The sequence below is a fragment of the Pseudorasbora parva genome, chromosome 5 (assembly GCF_024679245.1).
Source record: "Pseudorasbora parva isolate DD20220531a chromosome 5, ASM2467924v1, whole genome shotgun sequence".
NCBI classification, from domain to species: domain Eukaryota; kingdom Metazoa; phylum Chordata; class Actinopteri; order Cypriniformes; family Gobionidae; genus Pseudorasbora; species Pseudorasbora parva.
This window is the reverse complement of record NC_090176.1, coordinates 1,842,145-1,865,751: the sequence shown is the minus strand read 5'-3', so window position 1 is coordinate 1,865,751 and position 23,607 is coordinate 1,842,145. Positions and strand designations below refer to the sequence as shown.

General features: G+C 41.1%; 1 protein-coding gene across 1 annotated transcript in view; it reads right to left on the bottom strand.

Annotated features, from left to right (window-relative positions):
- Positions 1–23,250, bottom strand: part of LOC137075797 (oocyte zinc finger protein XlCOF6-like) — a 39,455-nt gene extending 16,205 nt beyond the window's left edge. Inside the window, exons 1-3 of the mRNA XM_067444752.1 lie at positions 23,174–23,250; positions 18,063–18,194; positions 6,452–7,649 (exon numbers count right to left, since the gene is read on the bottom strand). Of these exons, the coding sequence (XP_067300853.1) occupies positions 6,452–7,649; positions 18,063–18,147 (1,283 nt within the window). The 5' untranslated portion in view covers positions 18,148–18,194; positions 23,174–23,250. The remainder of the gene's footprint in view (positions 1–6,451; positions 7,650–18,062; positions 18,195–23,173) is intronic.
- Positions 23,251–23,607: the final 357 nt, after the last annotated feature.

Below are 23,607 nucleotides of genomic sequence, written 5' to 3'. Positions count from 1 at the left end.
AATTTGAGTCCAGCTGTGTTTGATTATACTGATTGGACCTGATTAGGAAAGCCACACACCTGTTATATAAGACCTTACAGCTCATAGTGCACGTCAGAGCAAATGAGAATCATGAGGTCAAAGGAACTGCCTGAAGAGCTCAGAGACAGAATTGTGGCAAGGCAGAGATCTGGCCAAGGTTACAAAAACAATTCTGCTGCACTTAATGTTTCTAACAGCACAATGGCCTCCATAATCCTTAATGGAAGACGTTTGGGACGACCAGAACCCTTCCTAGAGCTGGCCGTCTGGGCAAACTGAGCTATCGGGGGAGAAGAGCCTTGGTGAGAGAGGTAAAGAAGAACCCAAAGATCACTGTGGCTGAGCTCCAGAGATGCAGTCGGGAGATGGGAAAAAGTGTATGAAGTCAACCATCACTGCAGCCCTCCACCAGTCGGGGCTTTATGGCAGAGTGGCCCGACGGAAGCCTCTCCTCAGTGCAAGACATGAAAGTTTGCTTAAAAAAAAAAAAAAAAAAACCTGAAGGACTCCAAGTCTGTGAAATAAGATTCTTTGATAGACCAAGATAGAACTTTTTGGCCTTAATTGTAAGTGGTATGTGTGGAGAAAACCAGGCAGTGCTCATCGCCTGTAGCCTGACAAGCCAGACCCACATCAAGATGATAAACGGTTGTCTTTCAAACTCCCTCAGCACGCAACTGGATAGCGCTACAACCAACCAGAGCAATAAAGAAGGTGAAGAGGAGCTAGTTGAAAAATTAAACTTTCGATAGATTAAAACTCCGAACACATCTTCCCTTTTTAAGAATGACTTCAGTGCCGTTCTTTTCTCAGAGAAAAGCTTGACTTAAAGTCTTCCAGAGTCGCGGTCAAAGCTGATTCGAAAGACCGACTTTTGCCAGCTTCTGTGTTTACTAGAAGCACGCAAGCACAACTCTGCCTTCGTTATGTTAAGCCCCGCCCACCGACTCTATACACGATGTGATTGGCCTGACCAGACTTTGGTTTTTACAGCTCAGAAGTAATTGAGAGTTGCTAGACCATACTCACGGCAGATCAGATTTGCTGCCGCTAGGGTGGGTCTAGATTTCTAGGCTACATCACCTGTCCAATAGAGGGCATCGACGTCACTTTCCCGCCGTAACACGCCCCCTCAGCCGGGGCTGAGTGGCAGAAGAGCTGCTGCCTGACTGGAGTTAATGGAGGAAAACACGAGTAGAGCAAACGATCCTTACAACTTACCAAAGATTCAGTGATCCATGGATAATGATATGCAGCCAGGAATCGTGTTTTCCTGACATTTTTAGGAGCCTCATTTCGACAAGAATGTTTATAACTGTCATTCATCACATTTTTCAAGTGAATCCCGCATGTATATGTGAATGGGTCAGTGTTTTGAAGCGTGTAGTGGTGGTAATATACTTTATATTCACTAACAGCTGTCACTCATTCAATAAACGCAATCTCACAAAGTTCCACAGTGACGTTGGTATACAATGAATCTCTTATTTTCACAATGTCTGCAATTACAGAGGATTGCTGCGCGTGTTTAACTGAACTCAGCGCCTGGACAAACGCTCGAGCGGTGAGTGATTCCAAATTAAACACCTGTGATTGGCCAATTCCGTTGTAGAATTCTACAAACATGTCTGTGATTGGCTACATTACTCACCGAGGCGAAAACACGTTGGAAATGTAATCATTTGACGAGTGCAAATACAGATACACACTGGATCTTTTGCTATCCCCTTTTCGCTGATAATATGCAATTATTACAGAGGATTACATATCCTAGACAAGCAGGTATGTGCAGCGTTTCACTCTAAAAGCAGAAGCTGCAGCAGTTGGCAGTGGTTTGAGTGAGAAAATTACACGCTATTATCAAGTCCGTCTCAAGCTCAGAACAGCGATGACTATGCGGTCCGTGGACAAGCCTCCCCCTACCCCCCTTCTGGCGCCGGGCCAGGTTTTGTGAGTTTACGCTGCATTCGCGCTGTAAACCAGTGCTGCCTCTCAGTCTTTCTGCCACTCAGCGGGGCGTAATCACAGTCACTCCAGCTGACGATGACGTCACGTGCATTCCCTCTATACAGTCCCAACAGTGAAGCCTGGTGGTGGCAGCATCATGCTGTTGGGGTGTTTTTCAGCTGCAGGGACAGGAGGACTGGTTGCAATCAAGGGAAAGATGAATGCGGCCAAGTAGAGGGATATCCTGGATGAAAACCTTCTCCAGAGTGCTCAAGACCTCAGACTGGGCCGAAGGTTCACCTTCCAACAAGACAATGACCCTTGTCACCTTTCTCAAAAGGTGGCACTACTTAGCCGATCTTCCCCGAAGATTTTTAAGAATTTGCCCATCTACTGGCCGACAACTCTGATGTGTGTGTGGAACTTCATGGAATTTGAAACATGTTAAGAGGTTTAAAAGAATACAAGAATATTATGTTTGCCATGGCAACAGTATTTAATATATCAATAATCCTTTTGCAGGCCTAATTCTACCATGTCTTGACTTTATTCTGACAAAGCTCGAAGCAAAACAGGTAAAAACGAGGGCAACTTCAAAGCATTTGAAAGCAAAGCATAGTGACACTTCCTGTTGCTAGTGCTATAACTTTGAATCACAATATTCGCAGGCTATGTGATTCACCTCCTAAAACTTCGTGTTGGGCTGACGTTTGATTATGAGTGTGAAAGTTGTTCGGCTTGATGAGATCTGTAAGTATTTGAAGTTTGTTCACAGTATGTGAAAAGTGGTGCACTACAGAAGCTCTAAAAAAATTACCATATAATATAATATAAATTACCACACAGCTAAAATAACGAAGGAGTGCCTTCACAACAACTCCGTGACTGTTCTTGAATGGCCCCACCAGAGCCCTGACTTAAACCCAATTGAGCACCTCTGCAGAGACCTGAAAGGGGCTGTCCACCAACATTTACCATCCAACCTGAGGATCTGCAACTTTCCCAAAAAGACTCATGGCTGTATTAGGTCAAAAGGGTGCTTCTACTAAATTCTGAGCAAAGGGTCTGAATACTTAGGACCATGTGATATTTCAGTTTTTCTTTTTTAATAAATTTGAAAAAATGTCAACAAATCTGTATTTTTCTTTCAATATGGGGTGTTGTGCGTACAATAATGAGAATTTTATTTTTATTTTAGAACGTTAAAACGTTGTAATGCGCACTGACAAACAAGCTTTAAACGATTTTAAATATCCAAATGAGCCACATGTCCAGGAGGATACAAGCATTTACAGATTATATTTTCTAAAATGTAATTAAATTAATTCAATTTCAACATAAACTTAATAAGCTAATGCTTAACAACACTTGTTTAAACATGCAAGTCACCTTTATATAGTGCTTTTTACAATGCAGATTGTTTCAAAGCAGCTTCACAGTGTTAACAGGAAGATAATGCAACAGAATTTGATTTGGCTGTACAACAGTTTTGGAGAAAACGGTGATGCTATCCAGCTCATTTAAATTATCATAGTGTCAAGGCGGCCAGATCATTGATATAGTTGAATATTTAGTGTACCCAACTGAGCAAGCCAAAAGTGATGGTGGTGATGGTGGCAAGGAACCAAAACTCCTTCAGGGCTGCAGTAAACCTCGGAATAAACAGAGAGACCAACATTAGCGTAAATGCCATTCTTTTTATGATGTAACGAGTACATCAGGTTTTATGGGAAGTGACCCAGCTGACCTAGTAATGCAGCCTAACAATCATTTAACTGATTATTAGAATAAGAAAAGGTGAAAAAGATGTGTTTATGTGTAGATTTAAACTGACAGAGTGTGTTTGCTTCCTGAACAATGCTAGGAAGACTGTTCCAGAGTTTAGGTGCTAAATAGGAAAAGGATCGACCGCCTGCAGTTGATTTAGATATTCTAGGTATGATCAACTGGCCAGAGTTTAGAGACCGCAATAGACGTGATGGAGTATAATGTGTTAAGAGCTCGCTCAAGTACTGGGGAGGTAAACCATTTAGTGCTTTGAGTAATAAGCAAGATTTTAAAATGTATGCAATGTTTAATAGGGAGCCAGTGCAGTGTTGACAGAACTGGACTAATATGATCATACTTCCTGGTTCTAAGTAAGAATTTGAGTTGCTTCGTTTTGGACCAGCTGGAGTTTGTTTATTAAGCGAGCAGGGCAACCACCCAGTAGAGCATTACAATAATCTAGCCTTGAGCTCATGAACACATTAACTAAATGGTTCAGCATTTTGCATTGAGAGCATGTGTCATAGTTTAGATATATTGTTCTCAATTTCTTAAACCTGATTAAAAATAGGTCTATGCTGCCATCATTTGGTACTACTATGTTTAAATGTTTATTTCAACCAGATAACACTAATCTGCCTATTTTTAACTTGCATACCTTGTGATTCGAAAAGAAAACTGTTTACAATGTTTATTTCTAATAATTGTATTTTATATATAAATAAATTAGTTATATTGTTGTATAATTTATTGTTTAGACGATTAAAGACTCTTCCTGTTTCCCTTTTTTTTAAATAAATATTACTTTAATCCCTCTTCATGGCAGCACTGTTCAAGATATCCAATATCCGTTCACAATTTAGCCTCTTTAATGTCTTGCCACCAAGTTGAAAAAGTTTGGTGTGAATCGTTAAAAAACAAAAAACAAACCTAGTAGTAGTTTAAAATACAGAGCCTGATAAAAAAAATCCACATTCAAACCAAAATAGCCAATTTCCTGTTGTCGGAGCTATTGACTATAAATTTGGAAGTTATCAGCTTAATGAGAACAATATATGTAATAGGTTTGGTGACTGTAGGTAAAACTTAACCCATACTTTTGTCAAAAGGTGGCACTACTTAGCCGCTCTTCCCCGCCGATTTTTAATAATTTGCCCATCTACTGGTCCACAACTCTGATGTGTATGTCGAACTTCATGGAATTTGAAACATGTTAAGAGCTTTAAAAAAAATCCAAGAATATTATTAGTTTGACATGTTGCCATGGCAACAGTATTTAATATATCAAGAATCCTGTTGCAGGCCTAAATCTACTGTGTCTTGACTTTATTCTGACAAAGCTTGAAGCAAAACAGGTAAAAACGAGGGCAATCAAAAAGCTTTCAAAAAGCATTTGAAAGCAAAGCATAGTGACACTTCCTGTTGCTAGTTGGTGGCGCTATAACTTTGACTCACAATACTCATAGGCCATGTGATTGGCCTCCTACAACTTCCTGTTGGGCTTACGTATGATTAGGAGATATGATTAGTGTGAAAGTTGTTCGGCTTGATGAGATCTGTAAGTATTTGAAGTTTTGTTACAATGTGTGAAAAGTGGTGTGCTACAGAGGCCCTAAAAATTACCATATAATGGTGTTCACTGCACAGCCATTTTGAATATTACATTTCAAATTGAATACTGTTACTGATATGCCTCCATACTCCCAACCATTGGCATATTCCATAGACAGTAAAAGAAATGGACCGAGCTATCCCATTGCCTTCTACGGCGTTAAGTGATGTCAGTATAGGAGCACTCACTTCCTGATGGCTGAGCGAACTGCGCCGGCTCAGACTGAGCTTGAGGACGTAGATGTGACGTGAGCCTCCTGTCGGACAGCTGTAGGTCTTCTAGTAGTTGTGGAAAGTGAAAGCTGAATCACGTTGTTTAAATATTTTCTCCCGTTGCTTTTGGCTCACTATGGGCTTCTCCCCATTCTTCCCCCTTGACTTTATCAGACTTTATGTCTCCACGTCCCCCCGACTGTCTCATAGACAGTAAAAGATTGCCTGCGAGCGTCTCCTCAGGTCTATACGGTAATTTCTCAACTGTGCGACAGGGTCGCGTTGGTTATGACGCAATCGTTAGCCTATTTTTACAAAAACAGCTTCTGCGGGGCGATAGTGTAAGATACAAGGTAACGGAGCCTTTTATGCATTGTCATGTTTCTTAAGAAATAAACAATGGACAAATGGAGTCTTTAAACGTCTCAGATGTAAAGTTATTCACTGTCAAAGTGACTCAAAAATGAATGGGAGTCAATGGGATGCTAACAGCAGGTGATGGCTTGGTTAGCAATGGCCGCCCCTATGGGTGGAACGCTTTCCGAACGCTAGATTACCCCCTTGGCATATTCAAGTCACGACTAAAACCATGTGTTTACTTGTGCATTCTCTTACTGCAATGATTTAGTACAATTTTCATTTTATTCAGGTAATGTACTTTTATTTATAATTTAATTTACATTGTGGCATTTCACAACAAAACAGTTTAAAACATTTTGATTCCGGTATATTAAACAATCAAATAAATAAAACTTAATTTAATTTCACAAAGATTTTCTGGTGGCATTTCAAATTGTCAAGCCAAGTGTATCTGCAATAGTAATGCCAAGAAAAACACTCAACACAATGAAATCACTTTACCCGTAATTTTACTGGTGATTTTTGAAATTGCTATTTTTTTTCTAAATCTCTTGCAGACTTGGAACTTTTGAGTTTCTTTCCAGAATGAGTGAGCAGATGCTGTTTCAAGTCTCTCTGATATGTGAAACTTGCGTCACACTGAGGGCAGGTGAACGTCTTCTCAGTGTGATCTCTCATGTGAACCTCAAGTTTTCCTTTGTTTTTGCAGGTCATTCCACAGTGAAGGCACACGAGAGGATTCTCTCCAATGTGATTTTTTTTTACATGATTCTTCAGGCGTTTGCTGTCTGTGAAGCTTCTCTTGCACTGATGACAAACGAAATCTCTTGAGTGAGTCCTCATGTGGGTTTTAAGAGTTAATTTACATCTGAAACTCTTTCCACACTGATCACATGGGAACGGCTTCTCTCCGGTGTGAATTCTCATGTGAGTCTGAAGATTTCCTTTTAGCGAGAAGCTCTTCCCACATTGATTGCAGGTGAAAGGCTTCTCTCCACTGTGAAGTTTCATGTGAGTCTGTAGATTTCCTTTCAGTGAGAAGCTCTTCCCACACTGATCGCAGGGGAAAGGCTTCTCTCCAGAGTGAAGTTTCATATGGACATTAAAGTTTCCTTTATTAGTGAATTGTTTCCCACACTGTTGGCAGGTGAATGAGTTTTCTCCAGTGTGATCTCTCACGTGGACTTCAAGGGACGATTTTTGAGTAAAACTTTTCTCACAATGTTCGCAGGAGAAAGGCTTTTCTCCCGTGTGAATTCTCATGTGGACTTCAAGGTTTCGTTTTTTACTGAAAATCTTTCCACACTGTTCGCAGGGAAAAGGCTTCTCTCCAGTGTGAATTCTCATGTGGTCATTAAGGCTTGATTTTCGAGTAAAACATTTTCCACACTCGTGGCAGGTAAAATCACTTCTAGTCTTCAGATCTCTTTTTTGTGAGGAAACCTTTTTAGTCATTGAGCAACTAATAGATTTTTCTCCAGTCTGATCTTTCTCAGTTCTAGTCTTCGGAGATCTTTTTTGTGAGGAAACCTTTTTAGTCATTGAGCAACTAATAGACTTTTCTCTAGTCTGATCTTTCCCACTTCTAGTCTTCAGAGCTCTTTTTCGTGAGGAAACCTTTTTAGTCATTGAGCAACTAATAGACTTTTCACCAGTCTTATCTTTCTCATGCTGATTTTTCACTTCAATTTCCTCCAGTTCTTGACTCTCCTTTTTCAGCTGCATCCGGTCTAAAGCCAAAAAACAAAACAAATACAAGTTAAAGCAAAACCTCAAAACCAACAAATCCCTGTAAACACCTGGTGTGTCGATTAGAAGTAAATGAAGGAGACACATTCAAGTTTGCACCTGGTATAAATGCTCGATGGATAAATTTGGCGTTCACACAAATAGGCATCCTTTTCCTGTGGAATGATGCATTTTAATGTCTTAACTACAACAAGAATTTCTTGCTGCATGATAATTCCACTTTAAATAGAGTTTTGAAAAGCATGTCGTGAGAACATTTTTCACACAACTAATGATCAATAATGCACACTTGACTCCATCTAAGCAGATGACTTAGCAACATAGACGGTATAATGATAGACACTGAAGGACTGGTTCAGTGCTCTGACTGCCTGAACTGGAAAGATTGCTCAATGTACAACCTAAGTGCCAGAACCGGGCAGAGAGGATGTGGTGCCTGCTCATCCTCAGTGGAAGGTAGAGTAGTGAACGTAATGATTTCTGGTCTTTAGGCAGATAGGACCTTCTTCTAATGATGACTTCTATTAGAGGAGTACACTGAAAGAGTCTGCAAAACCTCAACACACTTGACTGATGTCAAAGTTAGCAGAAGAGGCAGATGTTGTTCATGCCAACCTAGGAAAGACATGAAGTGTCCTGTCAAGTGGCCAAGGAAGTAGGATCCACAACTCGGGTTGGGGATCCCAAAATGTCTATCCCTTTTGAGAGAGGTCCAAAAACAGAACTGGCCATGGGGTTGCTGATAGCAGATGTACCATCCCAGGGAATCACAAAGCATATGTCCCCCCTGATTTGGCTGATGTACTGAGAGAGCAGAGCTACCTGAGGGAATTTCTACATCTGTGGCCAGTTGTATTTTTGGACAGGGACATTTTGGCATCCCAAACCCGAGTTGTGGAGCCTACATCTGTGGCCACTTTTCCTTTAAGAAGAATATCGGCAAGTAGGAGCGGAGCTCTCTTTAGATGAAAAGAGGTCCGTCCACCTCTGCATGCCCAAAGATGCTCTGCGTGCCTTCAACAAGTGTTGTAGTGACTGTATATGTAACAGACCCAAGGCGAATTCTGAGAAGGCTGTTGCATTGAGGTCCAGTAGCTTCTGAAACTATTTTAGGGGAAGGCTGTCCACGACTCTGAATGACACCGCAAATCTCTGAATTCTCAGACAGTGATCCGGTGAAATCCAATACCACATTTTGGCAGAGAAGAGTATTGCCCAGGAACGAGATTCGTTGGCTGGGGGACTGAGCTTTTGCTTAGGTTGACCTTGAACCTATGAAGCTGAAGTGCAGAGTTTTTCCTTCAAATGGGCTAAAAGCAACCAACCATCAAGGTAATTCAGAATGCATATTCCCATCTGTATCAGTAGGGAGAGGGACACATCCACACATTTCGTAATAGTGTTTGAAGCTAAGGACAGTCAGAATGGTGGGACTGCATATTGGTAAGCCACCCTTTCAAACGTGAATCTCAAGAAAGGTCTGTGAAGAAAGGCTATCTGAATATGAAATTAAACGTCCTGTCTGCAAACCTGCAAGAGGATTTGTTTCAAAGTCTACATTCTGGACGGCCGCCTTATTAGGGCACAGTTCAGACATCTCAAATTGAGGATGGGCCTGAGGCCGCCATCCTGCTTTGGAACAAGGATGTAGCGGCTGTAAAACTTCATGTGACTACAAGAGTCGTTTGCAAAAAAATTTTTTTAAAGACAAAAATCATCCACTGACTCGATGCTGCTACAGAAACGTCTTTGAGGACCTTGGGAGAAATGTACTGGAGTAAGAAGCATGTTATTTGTCTTTCAAATGTAGTTTAAAGTCATAACTTTCCAGAAAAAATAATATTCAAGTAAAAGTACAGATACTTAAAGTGTACTTAAGAACAGTACTCAAGTAAATGTACTTAGTTACCATCCACCTCTGTTGCAGGAACCATTCGTAGAGGTGGCTGCAGACAGGCCCCAAGCCCAACTCTTTTACAGCCTTCATGAGGATGTGAATGAGCTCTGACGCCTGATTGTATCCATCTCTTTATGCAGCAAGGCGGAGGGGAGTCAGAGTTTGCATAGTCTTCTGCTTTAGAGGCAGCCAGAGACATTGGCCCTCATTTATCAAAAGTGCGTACACCAAATTTCCAGCATACATCTTGCGTACACCCAAAACCACAGTGACTTTAAGATTTATCAATATGGACATTGGCGTACGGCACGCTCAAATCCTACGCCAGCTCAGGAGGTGGTGTACGCACGTGCGAAAATGCGCAGAAAAACTATTCCTAACACCACAAAACACTGAAAACGATATGCTATATTATGACCCACTGTAAAAACAACAACAAAGTAATTATAAACTTCAGTGTTTATTTTTGTGCAACATGGACTTCAATGTTTAATTTGTGTGACTATACCAAAGCATTTGATTTGCAGGCATATGTATTCCTCCAGTTGAGCCTGTGCACTTTACCTGACGGTAAAGGGTTAGGCCCGGCAGCTGCGCACAGACTGGGACTGAAAACAATTCAGACTGACAAAATAATAAAAATGACATTCTTCTTCTTTTAAATAATAATTATAATAAAATAAATAATAACAATATTCTTCTTCTAAATAAAAGTAATCCTCATTAATAATATAAATCATAATAATAATAATAATAATAATAATAATAATACGAAGAAGAAGAATCTCCCCGATCTCCACGGAGAAGTTTTGCTTCTTTTGCCGTCTTCCGTGTGTCCATGGCGTAAAATGAGGGCGTGGGGGAGGCGGAGACTTGAATAGGGGCGTGTTATTTTAATGACAATTGTTTTCAGCCGCAGCATTTATCAAGGGCAATTATTGCTAACACCTGGATTGCAGAGGTGCGCACAGCTTCATGAATCAGGCGGTGAGAGGAGTGTAAGCATAATCTTACACCAACATATACACCCGTTTCTACGCAAGATTGATAAATGAGGGCCATTGTATAGACAAAGTCCTCCTCCCCTTTAATTCCCTTAATTCTGCTTCTGTGTAAAGCACTTTGGATCACCAGTGTTTGAAATGTGGTATGTAAATAAATTTGCCATACCACTGGTGTGGACTGATGTTGGAACAGGAAGGGACCAATCCCCAAATTGTTACCGCAAAGTTGTGAGCATGAAATTGTTCAAAATGTCTTGGTATGCTGAAGCATTAAGAGTTCCTTTCACTAAAACGAAGGGGCCAAGCCCAACACCTGAAAATCATTCCCACTAGGGCTGTGCGATATGGAAAAAAAAAAAAACGTTTTTCCAAATTAGGTACTATTTTTTCAGACTATCAGGTGTCCTATTCTGATTGAAATTCTATCTGCATTTGCGTTAGTTCGTTTAAATATGGGCTTTAGCATATCTGGACACATAATCAAAGATCTTTCATCTCCATCTCAACTTATGTTTGATGCTGACGTCATATTCAGTGGTCGTTCAGCATCATCTCAGAACACTGCGCGCTCAACAGAAGTGGCTGGCTCACGTTTTATTTTAGACTTGCTTCAAGGCATATCTTCAACGACTGGACAACCGTCGTCATCATCATCGTCGTCATCATGGGCAAATGCAAGTTTTCTAATAGTTGGGTTAACGACCCAGCATTTAAGGACTGGCTCAGGCCTGTAGTAGGGAATAACAGGCAGGCTTATTGTTCAGTGTGTAACAAAAACATCAATGTCAACTGGATGGGAGCTAACTCACTTGGGTTGCATATGCAATCCACTAAACATAAAAATGAAATGCGCGTTCAGAGAGAGCAGTTAATTCTACTAATCTCAGCTGTCTGCGTGGCTGCACCTCCACCACCACCGCCGCAAATTAGTGCCACTGTAGGCCTACTGGCCAACACTACGGCTCCAGCAACGTCTGACCTCTGGGTGGTCATGGGCGCCACACAAACACTGTGTGCGGAGGCTCTGTAGTGTCTGAACACTGCAGTTAATCACCACTCATTGAATTCCAATGAAGGAATTTCGGAGCTGTTTAAAGAAATGTTTCCCAACTCTGACATCGCGAAGTCATTCACGTGTGGTAAAGACAAAACCGGGTACATCATCAGATTGGGATTAGCATCGTTCTTTATGCCCACAAGTTTATATTAGGCCTATAGCACAAGTGCAAACAATAGTTCACCAGTTCATAGAAGATGCCAGTTTGTGAATCCGCAACAGTTCATAGAAGATGCCGTTTGTAATGCATCAACTTGCAATGAATGCCAGCCAGTGTGCTGGAACTATCCATTCTCTCCATTCCACATTTTATGTATTTTTTTTTATTATTTACTAAGTGAAATAAATGTGCAATATGCTGTCAACATTAGTCTCTAAATCTATTCTTTTTTTTGTATGTTATATATGTCAAAATCTGTGTAAATAATAGAAAGGTTGCTGATTAACACTTGCAATTCAGTGTCGTGATGGTTTTAAAAAATATTCTGAAGGTAGTAAAAAGGGTATTAAAAAGTAGTAAATTAACTTAAGGATTGCTGTATATACCCAATCCTTAATATGATTATTTAGTGTCTAAAACTTTGTAATAAAATTCTATTTAGTATTGTAAGAAATCACTCATTTAACTTTTAACTTTTAACATAAAATTTAACTCTGTTTTCAGCAAGCCGTTTCTGTGCATGTCCCTTTTATGTCAATTAGCTTTGCTCACCCCACCCCTCTGTTCTGTGGGGGCTTTGAGTGTGAAGGGTCGCTTAGACAACAGGAGAAAGTTTGACAACGCGAGTCTCTCGGGACACATCTGTGCAAGTTCAACTGTATCAATTTCGATATATCAGATATATCAACATCAAAATGACTGCAGTGTTCATTATTACGCCCAAGAACAGAACACAATCGCTTAGACGCCATTCTGCTCCAGCGTTTCCACAATGGCGGACAACTTGCGCTCGCTCAGGGCGGGTCTGAGCTGAAACGCTGCTGTCAATCAAGTCGTGGGAGCGGTATTCGTTCGCGTGACATCACAAATCGAACGGCTTGATTTCAGACAGGTGAAAACACATAAGGAGAACAAAAAAAAAATACTTGAATTTGGATTTTTATCATTATAGGATGGTTGTGTACAGTCACTACCAACACACATTGCTGTATAATCAACTTGTAAAAGTGCATGTACCATTATATGACCCCTTTAAGGGGAAAGCTGAATGCAGCAATGTAGCAGACATATCCCTGATGAAAATCTGCTCTAGAGGACTCTGGACCTTAGACTGGGATAAAGCTTCATCTTCCAACAGGACAATACCACCAAGCACACAACCAAGATAACAAAGGCGTGGCTACGGGACAACTCTAAATGTACTTGAGTGGCCGCGGAAGAACTCTGTCTTGAACCTGATTGAACATCTCTGCAGAGATCTAAAAATGACTGTGCACCACCACTCCTTATCCAACCTGACAGATCTTGAGAGATCCTGCATAGAAGAATCAGATAACTGGCCAAAAATAAGTGTTGCAAGCTTGTAGCATCATACTCAAAAAGACTTGAGGCTGTAATTGGTGCCAAAGTTGCTTTAACAAATCAGAGCAAAGGCTGTGAATACTAATGTATGTACGTTTTTTGTTTTGAATACATCGGCAAAGATTTCAAAAAAATTCTTTCACGTTGTCATTATGGGGATTGTTGGTAGTACCTGAAGGATCTTATGAGCTATATTGTTTAGGTTTATATGCCCCTGGTAGGGTCTCCCAAGGCAAACAGGTCCTGGGTGACGAACTAAGAGCAGTTCAAAAGCCCATTATAAATACAAAACCAAGGAACGATATGTTGCCCGTCATGGCGCAGCCGGGGCCCCACCCTAGACCCAGGTATGCGAGCACCTGGTGGACAGGGCCCCATGGTGGCCTTAACCCTAACCAGGCTCAGCACAAATGAGCAAAATGGGGCTGCCCTCCAACTGGCTCACCACCTGCAGGAGGGATCGTAAGGGGCCAGTGCGTAGTGGATCGGGCGGCAGGCGAGGGCCCCGGTGACCTGATCTTTAGCTCTAGGGACATGGAACGTCACCTTGCTGGCAGAGAAGGAGCCTGAGCTTGTGTGGGAAGATGAGGTACCGGCTAGAGATAGTCGAGCTCTCCTCCTCACACAGCTTGGCTCTGGAACCACGCTTCTTGAGAGAGGCTGGAGTTGCCCATGGTGAAAGATGGCAGGCTGGTGTTGGTTTACTAATAGACCCGAAGCTCAGCCGCCTTGTGTTGAACGAGAGAAGGTGAGGGTCACTTCCCTGCGCCTTCAGGACGGGGACAGGTCTCTCACTGTGCCTAAGGGCCGATTGGCAGTGCAGAGTACCCAGCACTCTTGGAGTCTCTGAGGGACGGACACTATGTTCAAGCATAAGGTTGTCCATCAGTGTCCGTGGCACCAGGACACCCTAGACCAGTGATCAACTTTATGGTCATCTCATTTGACCCCTGGCCTTATGTCTTCGACACTCGGGGGAAGAGAGGGGTGAAGCTGTCAACTGATCACCACCTAGTGGTGAGTTGGGTCCGATGGCTGGGGGAGGAAGCTGGACAGACTCTGCCGTTTACAGTGGAGGTGGGCAGCTGTTGACCTCAACTAGGGATATCGTTGGGTGGTGGAAAGAACACTGAGGATCTCCTCAATCCCTCCGACATGTTTTTCATTGAGAAAGCAGAGGCCGAGGGCTCGGAGGTGGACTCGTCCATCCCTCAAGCTAAAGTCAACAAGGTAGTTCAACAGCTCCTCGGTGGCAAGGCACCTCAAGTCTCAGGATGTTGTGGGGCTGTCTTGGGTTGACACGCCTTTGGCCTTTCGTGTGGTGGTTGGGGACAGTACCTTTGGACTGGCAGACCGGGGGGTTGTGGTCTTCCTCTTTTCAAGAAGGGGGATCGGAAGGTGTGTTCCAACTATAGGGGGAAAAAAAAAAAAATCACACTTCCTAGAAAAGTCTATGCCAGGGTACAGGAGAGGAGAATTTGGTCTACAGTGGAATCTCAGATTCAGGAGAAACAGCGTGGTTTTTGGAACACTGGACCAGCTCTATACCCTTTCCAGGGTGCTGGAGAGTTCACTGGAGTTTGCCAAACCAATCCATATGTGCTTTTTTGGATTTGGAGAAGGCATTAGACTGTGTCCCTTGTGGCATCCTGTGAAGAGTGCTCTGGGAGTATTGGGTCCGGGGCCCCCTGCTTACGGTCCCTGTACGACCAGAGCAGGAGCTTGGTTCGCATTGCCGGCAGTAAGTCAAGACTTGTTCCCGGTGCATGTTGGACTCCGGCAGGGCTGCCCTTCATCACCGGTTTTGTTCATAATTTTTATGGAGAGAATTTCTAGGTGCAGCCAAGAGCCAGAGAGTGTCCAGTTTGGGACCACGCGATTTTGTCTTTGCTTTTTGCAGATGATGTTTTCGTGTTGGCCTCCTCAGACCGAGACCTTTAGCATGCACTGGGTCAGTTTGCAGCCGAGTGTGAAGCGACTAGGATGAGAATCAGCACCTGAGGAGAATAAGACCTAGGGCATGATTCTCAGTCGGAAAAGGGTGGCTTGCAAGCTTCATGTTGGTGGAGAGTTCCTGCATCTTGGGGTCTTGCTCACGAATGAGGGAAGGATGGAACGGGAGACTGACAGACGGATTGACGCCGCGTCTGCAGTAATGCGGTCGATGTACTGGTCTGTCGTGGTGAAGGAGGAGTCTTCACCACAATTTACTGGTTGATCTATGTTCCTAATCTCACCTATCGTCATGAGTTTTGGGTCATGACCGAAAGGACAAGATCCCGGATACAGGCGGCTGAAATAAGCTTTCTCCGCAGGGTTGCTGAAAACGCCTCGCTGTGAGAGCGTTTTTTTCTTCAGTTCAGACTCTTTGCTTGTTATGATACGGAAAATCAGCAGAAGTCTTACTAAGTTCACAGGTAGTTTGTTTCTGTATTGATTCTATATAAACTGCAGATCCAATGTAAAGTATTTGCTCTGGCTTTTGTTTTAAATTATTTTGTTCGGTTATTATTGCTTTTCATCTGATGACGACACGCAGAATGTGGCGGTTGGTGTTGTATTTGTCCCGCCATTCCTCCACTGTGATTGGACGGCTGAGTGAAGAGTGACAGTGATGAGCACTGTGTTTTATTCAAAGTTGAACATTCTTCAACTCTCGGCGACCAGTTAAAAACGCAGAGCGCTCAGCGCGTGAGCGTAAAACTCGCTCAGCGCGCTCCAGGCATTCTAAAAATGCGGCGCTCTCAGGAGAACATTCTTTTCAGCATTTTATTGTTACCATAGTTACAACCATAGACTTCCTATACCCACCACCTCAGTTTTAAACTAATGGCTCTTTGGAATGGCATTAAGTGGGACCTAGGCTGTTACAGTATGTTTAATAGTAAACAACTCATTTCACATTTACTTTTTCAAATTAAATAAAAATGTATATAATAATTTCTGATCATATCACTCCATTTGTGTTTAAATGATTAGTTTTTGAATTGAAACAGTTGCATATTAAACTTAAATTTAGCTTATCCTTCCTATTTTGTTGGTTTTTGGGGGCGTGTCATGCTGTGTTCACACCGCACGTGAATGACGCAAATAAATCGCGCGAATATGGATGCGTGAACAATTTGAATCCATTCGCTTCATTCGCGTGTGACATTCACTACACAACAGACGCGAATTCACGTCATGGGAGGGGGTTCTGCCAGGCAGCGGCAGTCGGCAGAAGGACTAGCCGAGTTAAGGCTGCTCTCACCGGGGTTGATGAGCGCTGAGCTCCGGTGAACGCCTGGGTCTCACACCTCCGAAAACACCAGATCAAATTTTCAAATAGGAGCTCTCTTAATATATAAATCACATATTTGAGCTATAAACAACTACATTCTCGCCTGAAAAACGATTAAAAGTACATTTTGTGACAATACAGTAGTATTTTTAAATTACCCTGGCCTCGGGGTTCCCCTATGGGTTTCCCATCCGTCACTTCACCACGCAGTAAGCAGGCTCCTCATTGGTTAACGCGGCGCAAATATCCGCCAAAGTTCAGATTTTTCAACTTGAGCGATTCGTGTGTTTCGCGCAAGCATTCAAAACGCTCAATTCGCGTGATCATTGCCGCACCATTCGCGCCGCCTCATTCGCGCGAATCGCGCCGCAGAATGCCTATTCGCGTCTCTGCATTGACTTAACATGTAAATCATTCGCGTGCGGTGTGAACGCAGCATCAGAGTGGGATTCTGTAGGTGGTCCTCAGAAAAAAATTGGAAGATAAAGTGTTCCTTGGGCTGAAAAAGTTTGAGAATCACTGCTCTAGAGATAGGGTGAGGAGCTCGGTCACCCGGGAGGAGCTCAGAGTAGAGCCGTTGCTCCTCCATATCGAGAGGCTCGGGCATCTATTTCGGATGCCTCCTGTATATTATATTGTACAACACAATATAATAAAATAATGGTTTATATTTTCAAATATCTATTGCGTTATAATAATCTAATATCATTATGTGTATTGAGTTAGCTCACATGATTTAAATTGTACACTTCAGAACTTTAAGGAAAAATAAAAAGGAAAGAATAGTGAGCATTGATGCACTGAATGGTACGCTGTTCTGAATATTGTTAGCTTACAAGCAATTTATTGCATCTCTTTTTAAAAAGAAACATTTAGCATATAAATAGGGTAAACATACCTATTGAGCTCAGTGTGCTCCCTTTTATCTCATCCACATCGAACGTCTGTGTTTACTTCATAAACAGATTTTAAATATTAACTGATGGTTGTCACTTCAACTTAAACTTTATATAAAATTATTCTTATGTTGTTTAAAATAAACAATAATAAAAAGAACATTATTGGAACAGGTTATTGAAAACAGGGGTGTAAAGGGACAAACATGCACCCATTACGCACAGCCAGACTTTTTGCATTTAATGATGATCTTAAATTTTAACATTTTTGTCATTTAAAATAAAATGAAATAATATTGTGTGAAAGATTAAGCTTTTATTATAATGTAACTTCTTGTACTGAAACCAATACCCTGTGCACTAAAATGTCTTAATGTAGAGTTTAGTGAGCTTAATAGGTACGTTTACTCTAACTCTCCCATTCCTACCCAAAGTTTCTCAGCTTTATTTCCTTTTAAAAGTTGTAAAAGAGTTTTAGAGTTGAACTTTATGACACTTCTAGACAACAAATGTAAATTACTTACCTTTCAATTTTAAATATTATTGTTAAATACTAGATTGTCACAAAATAATTGTTTTAGACAAACTCATTATTATTTTCTGAATTAAATGTGCTACATGTCGTAACAACGAATGTCCAAAATGGAAGCAGGACACTCATATGACATTCTTCAAAGATATCATTCATTTCTGTAGAGATCATTTTAATAAGGATAAAAAGAAGCGAATGAAACTAACCTGTTTGTTGCTCTTTATCCTTATGCTTCAAGCTGAACACGTCTACAATCTGTATGTCTACACTCTCCTGTGTAAACAACGCCATCTTTATAGTGTGTCACGTGGATCTCAGAGGCTTCTCCAGGAGTTTTCCTGTGTGTTTGGACAATTTATTCATGTTAGAATTATGAAAAAAACAAGAATAAACCTCTCGGTGTGCCTTTAGGCAGCTCTAGTTCAGTAGTCAGACACAAAATGTAGGGGCACGCCTTAAATCAACCAGCAACGCACTTATTCACATATTCCCGATTTTGACTGTATTACTGACAAATGCCTTGGTTATATATATAGTATTTGAATATTTGGGCTCATAAAAATCTAATATTTGTTTATTTAAAAAAGGTATTTTGAGAAAATGAAAGATTTAAGACATTATAAGCTCAAGCAGCGTGAGCGGAAAGAAACACCAATAAAGCAGAGCACGCCATTTATCATGCAGAGTAGGGCTGGGCGATATGACGAAATATATCGTCTGGACGATAGAAAATGTCTATCGTTTTATATTAGGCTCTATCGCTTATGCCACGATAAGGCGTTTACGGCAGAATTTTACGTCAAGATGCACGTCACGCCACGGCATGCCCATGCACGCTGCAATCAGAGTTTCCGCTAGAAAAAAATGGTGCCGGTCAAAGTGACCGGCAGAGGTTTCGTTTTCCGGACATTTTGATGATATGCCGGTCAAAAACTCCTGAAAGCAGTTTATGTAACTTTAAAAAAATGACATAATCAGGCCGTATATGCAAGATGTTTATTAGCCTAACTTTCAAATAGACGAAAAAAAAAAAACATGAACGTCCGATTGGCGATTGATCTTTTTAAACTCATAGGCGTAATTTGCGGGTGGGACAGGTGGGACATGTCCCCACCACTTTTTTAAAACATCTTGCTTCACGGATGAACCTAACTAATACAAACAAAACATCTCTGGTTAACTAGAAGAGCATCATTTCATTCGTTTGTTAAATAAGAGGCGATCTGGCGCTCGTTGCCGCTGTTATTAGTGGAGCAGATTTCTCTCGCGGCTCGTGCAGTCTTCACACAGACGAGCGCTTTAATCGAACGCTTAACGCCGCTGCAGAGACTTTCTGTTTGTTCCGGTCAGATCGCGAAACAAAATGCACAAAAACTGTTCCTGCTCTTGATGTACAACCACTGATGATATTCGGTTTTGATGAGAGAAAAAATTGGCTACGAGGGCAGATTAGAAACGAGAACTTCTGACCAGTTTAACAGACTAGACCAGTGATTAAGCAAAGTGTGCAAACCTATTTGCCTTTATTCACGTGAAAAATCTTGGCACAACACTATTGTGTTTAGATGCAATAATTAAACGCAATTAATACATTTAATTATAAACTCAGTATGTCTCATTTAGTTGGTAACATTTAAATTGGCCACCGTGTGAAATGACAAAATCATATAATAGAATATAACAGTATACTGATAACTGTACGCAGGTAAGCACTACAAGATGTTTTTGAAATCATTAGAGAAAACGACAAAATTACTTATTCACAAAATTACGTGTGTGAATAAGTGCTACCTGTTTAAAATGTGCTTGCACCCGATCATATTCAGTAGAAGGTAAAAAAAAAAAATCCCTTAAACTTTAACAAAATGCTAAAATGCCCGCTCATGCCAATCGCCGTGATCATCTGTATAACGCTGGTTGTTTACCGTGTGAGTTCTGAACACTGCACCATGTGCTTATTTAAATCTTTTCGTTTCTACACATATTAGGCTACATATTCCTCATGTCTGTGAGGCAAGCCTGCCGAGTTTCAGTTTATTTGAGACGCGCTCCAGTTCATGAGCAATGAAAGCGATGGCTTCAGCGACCTAGTCTAATTATTTATTTCTTATTTATTAAATACATGCAATTAACCGAAGAAACCTTTATTAAAATTAAGAGACAATTTGTACAAAACGAAAGAAAGGCTTTTTACAAAACAAAACTTAATATTAAACTAAATATAACCACCAAAATAATTTCTGACCCACTTGCATCTTTGCACTTAGCCTATCATAATCAGATGAAATCTAAAAATAATATTATAATATTTAAACATAAATATGAAGAAAAAAAACATTGTTTAATGGCTACAACAAGTAAGCTACAGATTTATGTCATGTCTGAGCTGGATTTGAACGAACATCATTTTACCGGCGGGTTCATGAGCGCCTGCGGATTATTGAGCTGATCACACCGGCTCCGCTCCGCTCATTACAGGCTCGTTCTCGATACTTAGGCTACACGGGCAGGGCCGGTCTCTCGGGTGCATGGGCTCGGGTAGGGTTGGGCTTTATTTTTTTGAGCCGATCTACGCTCTAGTTCTGGCGAAAAATGTAGTGCTGTGCCGGCCCATTGTCATAAATTGTTCTCGTGATTGAGCGGTAGTGGAGCGCTCTCAGAGCGAGTAAAAACCACAACGCTCCGACTTTTAAAAAAATCGCTCCTCACTCCATTCAAAATCTCGCCGCTCCACTCCTCACTCCACTCACATAGGCCTACTCTGCTTCGCAGGCTGTGGAGAATTGCAATCCTCCATAGCCACGGAGGGCATAACGTCGCAGGCTTACGGTATCGATAAGAGGCAGTTTTAATCTGACAATTTGACCGAAAAGATTTCATTTTGTCGGACATTTAATTTTTTTCCCGGCCAATGTCCGGTAATTACCGGACAACGGAAACCCTGGCTGCAATACATAAACACACATGGAGGAAGACGGTAGTAGACGCGGTTCAGACCAGGGTAATTCTCAGAGTAATTATGCCAGAGTGGTGGCATTAGCGCTCAAAACAAACTTCAGACACAGACGCTGCAACGGGCTTTTACGCGTGGCACACCATAGCCATATATTGAAATATTTTAATGGCAGGTGTAGGGATGGCGAAAACTAAACATTTTCTTGACCGACCACCGAGCCTCATTAGCCGGTTGAAACCGATTAATTTAAAATATGCTGCGCTATTTGAAATAACAGCCGCGAGCCGCGCTACCCCTCTCTCTCTCACACACACACACACACACACACACACACTGTCCTGTCCTAGCGCTGCCGTCTCCCTTCCACTCATGTCACTTTTTTAAATCCCCCACAGCGCAAAACACGAGTCCCGCAAACGCGCCGCCGAGGAGCTTGTTTGTAATCAGAGGACAATGGCTCCTTAGTTTCGAAATGGTTTGGGTACAATCTGATCGCGTTGAAAATAAAGGCGTTTGTCCAGCGTTATGAGCTCATTTGTAACATTGCCGTGGCTTATTTAAGAAAATGACAGCTCCGAAGAGACGCCGCTTTAGTTCGAGGAATTGCTAACAATAATAAAGGAAGACGATCAACACCTTATGTGTTTCCACTGAAATGTAGATGTAATATATTTCCAAATGTAAGCCCATCTTAAGCGAAACGCACGCTTCATACTGTCGTCTGCTCTGGCTCTAACCTCGAGTGTTTTAGCCTGTTTACTTTTTGAAAACCTTGTGAGCGCGCAAACCTAAACATTTTTATTTAAGCCAAATGTTTTTATTGGTTTATTAAGTACAAACAGGCGAGTTATGAAAAATTGAGTGTGAGGGATATGTTCAATCACACAAAAATATTTTGGAATGAGACGGCTAACTGTAGTAGCGTTTAGTCCACTGTCTATAATAGCCTAATTTAGAGATCACTTCTTTTTTTTTTTCAACCGACAACTTTGATCGGTTAACGTTGATACGGTCAACCATCGGTCAAACGGTCATCGGTTAACATCCCTAGGCACGTGTTCACCAACAGTCTTGCTTGAAAAAAGGTTCTAAATAAAATTAAAATGTAGTCCATACTACCTTTATTTGTTTTGTATATCATTTCAAACTGCATTTCCACATTGCAATTTTGTATAGACTATTCATAAACTGAATTAACAGAAAAATTGCTATACCGTTATGCATATCGTTATCGGGATATCAAATGAGCTATATCGGGATATTAATTTTTGGCCATATCGCCTAGCCCTAATGCACACACACACACAAATCGGTATATGGTTGTTATGTTTTGTTTCACATTTTCATATTGAGAGTAACAATAATATTATTCTCTGGTGAGAATGCCCCGCTGACAGACGTCACGGAGACAGATAACAGAGTTGAGTGAAGTTTGAGCGACGCACTGTGTGTTTTCATTTTGCTATCATAAGCTATCTCGCCCTCACTCGGGGTACAGAAGCGCTTACCCCGCACTCGTGGTGCAGTATTCCTCATTCGGCTGATGTTTGGTTTTCATGTGATCCTCGTTGTGCTGGTGACATTATAACTCAGTTGCATTAATTGATTTAATCAAAAATACCTCCATTTTATAAGATTATTTTCATCCAAATAATTCCAAACATAACCAGGCAGACGACATTATGTAATAATACATTTAACTTATTAACCTGCTTCACAGCGCCACCCAGTGAATTTAGTTATAACTGCGAGATTTAGAGGGATTTATCATGGATTCAGTGCATTTACAGCCAGCAAATCAACGCAGTAAAATTCGAAAGGTATTTTTAATTTTCGAATATTAATATTAATTACACATCGAATATTTGAGTATTCGTGCACCCCTAATATATATAGAGAGAGAGTGAATGGACATAAGCCAATAAGCGTTTGACTATTTCTGTCACAATACCATAGTTACAGATAGTATTACTATCATGTTAACAATCATTATGTTGCTGATTTATGGAGTTAAAGTCTTTTAAAACATTTAATCTTTATTTAAATTGAATATAAATAGATAATTTGACAGTAAGTGATATACAACGGAGCGTCCTAGAAACAAAAATCATTCTGACAAGCATTTGTTTCAGTTCACTCGGAGTTTCTCCATCAGCTTAACCCGCTTTAACCGGATAACAGTTACAGGAAATGAGACGCTTTTCTGTGTTTCGCGCTTTACTCACAGAAATAACGCGCATTAACTTTGATAAAGCATTATAATGTTACATTAAATGATCAGTACACACTGCTTGAGAAACTTATAAACTAACTAAAAGGAATATATCTATTTGAACACTTTAAATGCTTAACAACACAAACCTTTCTTCAGTTGATCCGCAACGCATCTCGCGGCGCGGCCGTATGACGTCACAACCCCACGCCAAAATAAAAGTCCCGGAGAAAGAGAAAAATTATGAAAAATGCATAGAAATTTAGGCTGCATACAAAAACACATACAGGCAGTTGTGTGAAATGTAAGTGAATGGCAAGAACCTAAAGAGAAATGCTAAAATTGGGTTATAGCTATTAGAGCACAAATAATACAATTTCATGATTTTTAAAAATACATTTTATTTTATTCTTTACTAATATATATTAATATTTTGCCCCCTTGGGGGTAAAAATCCATTTAAAAAAACTGTTTTGGCATTTTAGCCAACCATTTGGAGGCCGATGAGAGGCAGCAGCATGTCATGGCGTCCTTCCTGAACCAACAGAACTGAACATTTATGTTGAAAATACAGTCCTAGCTT